Raw genomic sequence first — 7,810 nt, forward strand, 5'->3', positions numbered from 1 at the left:
TATTTGCATTAATGACCATGATGTTCTTCTCATCATGAATAATGAAAATCACGGATGATTACTTCTTCATAGTGTAAACTCAAGGCTTTTATTGAATTATGGGTGGAAATGGTTAATGCTTACTGCTTAAGAAGTCAACGTTGTCAACTTGTGATAGGTCATGGTTCAAGGCCCAAGAGAGTGAAATACAGAACACTCTGATTGAGTACTATTTCTAATACAGCATCGAAAAAGTTTTCTTTTCCAACTACCATTGTGCTTGTTTGTGTTGATAATAATGCTAATAAAATAATAACAAAGCTGTAATATCCCAACTATATAGGGTTGACCATATGAATATGAGATTTGTGAAAGGTCATATGATAGTAATGCACTAAACTTCAAAAATACAAGGGACTGATTGGTGCTACCTAATTATTCACCAAAATTTATATTAGGGTATTTTCCAATAAATAATCTTTCGTGTTCATTAGTATGAATTATCTTACTGGCTACATGTATTATAACTTCCATACGATACACTATATGTACAATGTTACAGAGTTCATGACTATGAGTGTTGAGTGCATGCACAGGTCAATGCACAGAACATTTTCTAAATAATGTAGAAAAATATTGTTTACTTACAATTTATGATTTTTTTCCTCAATTCTTAGTTTCTTCCACTTTGTTAAAATTCTTCATTCCTGTTTTCTCATTCGAACTCTTTAATTATTGATCTGCTGTTTCTATTTGCAAATAGAGTGCACACACATCTTTCAAGGTTTAGATTGATTCATTTTATTTTCTCAGGGATAAGTATCAAAGTTTGCATCTATGAAGACACTGACCGCATTGCAGTTCATACTGAAGAAAAGACACTCTACACCGAAGATGACTTCCGTGATTTCCTCTCCCACCGTGGTTGGGCTGGCCTAAGGGAGTTGAGCAGCTTTAAAAATGTCGTTACACTGGATGATCTTCGTCCAGGTGCTATGTACCAGGGCATGAAATTGCTCAGTGATTAGCAATCAATCAATATATGAATATCTGGTAACAGAAACCCAGCTACGGGAGCCTTTTTTTTTTTTTTTCTACGGTTTTATGATATATCAAACATAGTCCAACTGAGAATTGTTAGCAAGTATTAGGAACATCATGGTGTGGTAGCAGTGCAAGCCTAACTGGATAATTTCTTCTATAGCCAGCAGTTTAATGCACCCCTAAGTTGTGGTGGCATTGCCCTATGACGCCTGTAGATAACCCACACGAATGAAAGTTTCAGAGAATTAGGCTACTGTAGTGTTTATGTGAAAGGTCAAAAATGTTGTCTCTTTATGGAGGAAGTTCATATATATCCAATATGTTTGTATATATTTGTCTGACTATGTTTGAAAGAGTTGACATGCTGTTGATAGTGGATATCAAGATTTTGCACAATCCAGTAAGCAACAGGTTAGCAAGGTTGGAGTTTGTCAAGCCAGAATGGCTACGAAGGAAGTAGATGTGTCTGTACATACTCTATAAAAATAAAAGGATGGTCGATCACAGGAAATTTCTGTGAATGTAGGATCTGAGCAAGATCATTATATGCAGTTTTATCAGAATTCAGAATGAGGGAATAGAAAATATTTAAAGAAGGGTTAGATCTTCTTTTGGTTATTTGTTATTGTGGAGATCACTTTGTTAGTCATCAATAGAAAATGCTGTGTCACCACAGAAACTGGTCTCACAGACCTGATATGGTGTGTGATATTCACCCTTTCGTCTCTGCCTCTCATGAAATCTATGATAAGAAGTCCTATATGAGATTTTTAAGACTATATACACTTCTCTTCCAACCAGATTTATCCTCCTTTATTGAATCCAAACTTTTCATCTTTCTTCTGACCACATGTGATTTTTATGCATATGATGATTTAGTTGATCATTGCCAAATACATAACTTTGAAAGGCATATATCTAACATTTAATTCTAGAGTATTCATCTTCACACACCAAATCTTTTCTGGGTTGTATAATTTAGCATTCATATAGCATGTTCAGATCCCAATTTGAGCTCATTATGTCTGATGAAACTTTAGCACAACTCATTAGAGCAGTAGAAAATCAACAGTGGGGAAGCCTAGTAGTAAATTAAAATTTTGATATATAAGATCCACTATAAGTTAATATATTTCTTAACTTCCTTACCACAAACTTATTATCCTAATACCAAGAGCAAAGCTCATAGTAATGATTTTAGCAAACTAAACTTACGAAGAGGGAAGAAAGAATCATGTCCTTGTGTTAGAGAAGCTTCACTTCTCATTAGACTTCACCTTGATGGGCTATAGAGTTGTACGTTTTGATATATAAGATCCACTAGAAGTTAATATATTTCTTAATTTTCTTACCACAAATTTATTGTGCTAATACCAAGAGCAAGGCTCTGGAAACAAAATCAAGAAAATACTATGAGAAATGATTTTAGCAAACTAAGCTTATAAAGAGGGAAGAAAGAATTAAGTCCTTGTATTAGAGAAGCTTCTTACAATACTTAAAATATATTGTTTTTATTTACAATCCCATAGATTTAGAGAGGATCTTTATTTATACTAATTCTAGACCTTGAAAATTAATTGATTAGTAATGTAAAATAATTAAAAAAAATAAAAAATAATAATTAGATAACTTTAGGCTATTTGAAAATAGTCTTCTCATGATGTCTTTGACTAGATCTTGGTACTTATAGATCGTCACGTGATATGTGCAATCATATATTATACTCCTCAAGTACCAATATATTTTGAAAGATTTAAAATTTCAAAGTAGGCTCCTTTGATCAAGTTTAATTAGCTTCATTTTTTAGAATTGACCTAATCAATTATTTTATAAAAATCTTCTTCTTCCGTTGGTTCCACGTTAAATGTTGGACATATCGAAGAAAATAAAGTAGTGCCATGACTAAATCATATTTACCTACGCTGATTGATCTCATCCTACCTTGTTATCAAATGAATTGACATTTGATAACAAGTAGTGCATATCGAAGAAAAATAAGTAGTGCCATGACTAAATCATATTTACCTACGCTGATTGATCTCATCCTACCTTGTTATCAAATGAATGCAACTACTTCACCAGTTTTTGCATCACTTTCTATCCAAATCAGTGGACCTGTAACATCCTTGTTAGTGACGGCCAGCTTACCAAACACACATACAGGGAAGAAGGCAATCGAACATTGTAAGGAAGAATTTTCAACAGATAAAATAGTTAGAACTGTAGGAAGAAATAATGACAGGGTCCATCAGGACATGGTACGATCTTGTTTGAAGGAATTTTGTTCGCCAACTTGATTTGAGTTCATTGATAACGTGCAGACCGAGATATTATCCATTTACGAGAATCTATTTAATCTCATTTTACTTCAAATGATGACTGCAAAGTAATGTTATACATTCAAGTGCTGACTTTCACATACACTTGCATCATTAATCATATTTTATTCAACATTAGATGTCTTAACTTGAATTTCAATACATATTTATGTGGAATATACATTGTCAAGTTCTTGGCTTTGGCTATTGATAGTCAACATCATGGAACAGCTTCTCTTCCATGTAGAAATTCTTCTATCATCCTCCTTATTTTCTTTCTTGTGATTCTCTTAGGTGCTCGATTTCACTTGATTTCTTCAGTTCTAGAGAACTCTCGAAAGAGGACAGAGGGCTCTAGGGGTCGAGGAAGCTATTGGAGCTACAAAGGAACATTAGGAAAAAACAGAAGACTAATTGTTGAAAAAAATAGAAGATAAGAAGAATTATTTAAGAAGATTATTGAATAAGCTTGAATAAAGAAGTTTGAATGCATTAACATGTCCCTCTCCTATTTATACAGATTAAGAGTAAAGATTTTCCTCATCATAATACATAGATTTTCTAAGAAAATCATACTATCACTAATGAAAACCTTCACCACTCCGTATGGTGCTATGGTCGGAGAAGAAAAAGATGGCTGACACAAAGACCCGTAAATACTCTCTCTCTCTCTCTCTCTCTCTCTCTCGCGCGCGCGCGCTATCTCCTGCATTGCCTTCCTCCCTTTCATCATGTATTGATTCCTTGTGTGTGCTATGTATCTTTTACCTCCTCGCTTCCATCTGATTCTAATGACGGCTTCTTTTCCGCATACAAAACAGAACGGAGGCAAAGCATTTCCAACGCTCACGTGACTCACGGCGCTCGGCCACCGTTGCGGTGAATGGGCCAATGAACAGCGTCCACGAGGGCGGACCATCCTGCTTCGAGACGCTCCTCGAGCACATCGGAACGAGGAGATGACAAGAAACGAAGAGGGAAAAAAATAAACCCATCCGTCGCTGAACCCGTCGATGGGCCCCACCGCATTTTCTCTTTGGTACGAGCCTCGGTGAATATACTCGGCTGTCGTTTTAGGAAGGCATAAATCTTTTCCTACCTCATCATATAAGCGCGCTCAGAGCCCCTCACGTTCTTTGTTAGCTTATAACCCTCTCTCTCTCTCTCTCTCATTTCGACTTCGCTCGCGATGGGTAAAGCATCCTCTCTTGCATTCTCGAATCGTTCGTTCTTTGGTTTCTAATCTGATTCCTCTTCTTCTTGTTTGTCTTGAATCTTTCAGGGAATATCAAGATCGGGATCAATGGTGCGCTTATCTTTTTCTTTTCATTTTTTTGATGGATTTTGATGAATTTTCGATGTCGTGTTTAGCGACGTGGATTATGTGTGATCCTATGTGTCAGGATTCGGGCGATTGGTGGCGAGAGTGGCTCTACATAGCAGCGACGTGGAGCTCGTCGCGGTTAACGATCCCTTCATCACCACCGATTACATGGTATGATGCCCTCAGCCGTTTGTTGTCCATCTTTCGTTAAAATCACAGATCAATGCAAGATAAACTCGGTAATGGATGATGGGTGTGATTTCTTTCTGCTATGTGTAACTGTTAACGGATGTTGAGCAAAAGCAGAGAATTAAATATTAGTGAATTTTTTTTTTTTCAAAACTATTTTGACATATTAAACTTGTGAATCCAGGGGATTTTAATATAAATGAACGAAATTATGAGATTTATATTCAAAATCAAAAGGCTTACGGACTACATGATGTGTTAAATGTCATGCTCATTTGATGATATATCCGAAGGAGATACTGTACAGTCAAGCTATTTCTTTTAACTTAATTAAACATATGGGATGTTAGAACTAGTCCCAGGAAATTTACTAAGGGTAATTTTGACAACCCAACAAAGACAATAAAGCGAAAAAATAAAAGCGACAAGAACACCAAATTTACGTGGTTCGGTCAATTAACCTTGACCTACATCTACGGACGAAAAATGAGCAAATCACTACTATAAAAGAGAGACTATTACAAATGCCTTAGGAAGATGTTCCTAGGCCATAAAACACCCAAAAATACTAAACAAGAAAAAACCCAAACTATAAACTCAAACTATTTAATTGAGTGTAGACTTAAACCTAAAGCAAACACTTAGGTTTTTCTTTTGGTGCCGTTCACTTCAAAGCCCAAATCCTTATTTATAGTTTCAATAGGAGATAACAAGCCTGATTTTCCCGATGTAGGATTATGGGACTTGCCAAACTAACAAATCTCCACCTTTGCACGTCCCAACAAAACTTGCTCCACCTTCTTCAAAAAAGCCCCAACGAGCAATTACCAACAATGAACACCAACCAAGTCCAAGCACTGCTTGAACTTATAAACCGGAAGAGGCTTCATAAGCATATCAGTTGGATTGTTCTTCGTATGAATTTTCTGAACAAAGACATTTCCCTCAACAATAGTATCTCATTTGCATCCAACAATTTTCTTGCTAAAAGGCGACTTCACAAGATCCCAAGTTCTATTATGATAGAGAGATTCAATTTCTTCATTCATCACAATTAACCACTTAGTGGAATTATCATAAGAAACTGCATCTAAGTAGGAAGTAGGCTTACCAACTTCACTTGTTTCTTCTGCAACAAACAAAGCATATGCAACTAAATTTACATATCTTTGTGGTGGTCGAATATTTTTCCATGGTCTATCCTTGGCTATGGAATATTGTTCTCCCTTTGGATCAACTTCGTCAGTAGACTCAGGACCATCTACTGGTATTCTTTGAGTAAAAGAGTCACATTGAAAAGAATTTGAACTACCAATCTCAAGCTCCACCTACTTCTGCGCACTATCATTTATACAACTAGTAGATTCTTCTTTAGAAGATAACATAGACAATTCATCAAAAGTAACATCTCTATTGATTATAAATTTTGGGGATTTGGGATCAAAACACCATCATCTGTATCTTTTCACCCCAGAAGCATACCCAAGGAAAATACATGTTTTAGCTCGAGGCTCTAATTTTCCTTCATTTATATGCATGTATGCTAGACACCCAAAAAATTTTAAATTAGAGTAATCAGCAGGAGTACCTAGCCAAACTTCCTCTGGAGTTATAAAGTTAAGTGCCGTAGAAGGAGCACGGTTGACAACGTAACAGGCCATATTAATTGTCTCTGCCCAAAAGTCATTTGTCAACCCTGCATTTGAGATCATACACCTTGCTCTCTCCAAGAGTGTTCTGTTCATACGTTCGGCCACATCATTTTGTTGATGCATCATTCTAACAATGCGATGCCGAACGATTCCTTCATTTTTGCAGAATTCATCAAAGTCACATTCACAAAATTCCATGCCATTATTTGTTCGAAGCCACTTAATCTATTTACCTGTTTGCTTCTCAATCAAAGCCTTTTATTGTTTAAAGGTTAGAAAAACATCATTTTTATGCTTCAGAAATAAACTCAAACTTTCCTAGAATAATCGTCAATGAAAGTCAATATATACCTGGCACTACCCATAGACTGAACATGAGCTGGACCATGAAGGTCTGAATGAATATAGTCAAGAGTACCTTTCGTTTTGTGAATTGTTGGAGAATTGAAGCTGACTCTTTTCTGCTTTCCAAAAATGTAATGTTCATAAAAATCTAGTGGCCCAGTACTCTGTCCGCAAAATAAACCCCTTTTACTCAATATGCTCAAACATTTTTTGCTCATATGACCCAAACGCATATGTTATAATTTGGTGATGTCAGAATCAAACAATGATGATGACGAGACTACAACCGAGCCAATGACAGTAGTTCCTTGCAAAATATATAAGCTACCATACCTACAAGCTTTCATAACAACAAGAGCACTTCTAGAAACTTTCATAACTCTACCTTCAGTTGTGTATTTACACCCAAGGGCCTCTAGGGTGCCTAAAGAGATGAGATTCTTTTTTAAATCAGGAACAAGTCTAACATTAGTGAGCGTCCTCACAATATCATCATGCATTTTAATTCGTATTGTTCCTCTACCAACAACATCGCATGCTACATTATTGCCCATCAAAACAATTCCACCATTATAAGATTCATATGTGGAAAACAAATCTCTATTAGGACACATGTGATAAGAACAATCCGAATCTAAAATCCATTCATTTTTAGACCTCATCCTGTCATCAGTAGCAAAGAAAATATTTCCATCATTCTCATTAGCTACTACATTAGCTTTAGCAGACTTAGTAGTTTTCTCAATAATTTTTTCCTTTTGCTTTAATTTATTTTTTAATTTAAAGCAATCAGCCTTAATGTGCCCCATTTTTTGACAATATCTGCATTCTAAATTTCTATGTCTAGATTTAGATCTACTATTGTCAAATTATCTTTTATCCATTTTACCTCTGATAACTAGACCCTCAACCTGATTCCCTCTACTTTCCCCAGTGATATCCTTGTCTATCTGCTCCTT

General features: G+C 35.7%; 1 protein-coding gene across 3 annotated transcripts in view; it reads left to right on the plus strand.

The window, feature by feature from the left end:
* LOC135638827 (trihelix transcription factor GT-4-like) overlaps window positions 1–1,353 on the plus strand; it is a 37,076-nt gene extending 35,723 nt beyond the window's left edge. For all 3 annotated transcript variants that reach the window (XM_065152287.1, XM_065152288.1, XM_065152289.1), the window contains one exon: window positions 793–1,353. In XM_065152287.1, coding sequence (XP_065008359.1) covers window positions 793–1,007 — 215 coding nt within the window. In that variant the 3' untranslated portion in view covers window positions 1,008–1,353. The remainder of the gene's footprint in view (window positions 1–792) is intronic.
* The last annotated feature ends 6,457 nt before the right edge of the window (window positions 1,354–7,810 follow it).

The sequence above is a fragment of the Musa acuminata genome, chromosome BXJ3-5 (assembly GCF_036884655.1).
Source record: "Musa acuminata AAA Group cultivar baxijiao chromosome BXJ3-5, Cavendish_Baxijiao_AAA, whole genome shotgun sequence".
Lineage (NCBI taxonomy): Eukaryota > Viridiplantae > Streptophyta > Magnoliopsida > Zingiberales > Musaceae > Musa > Musa acuminata.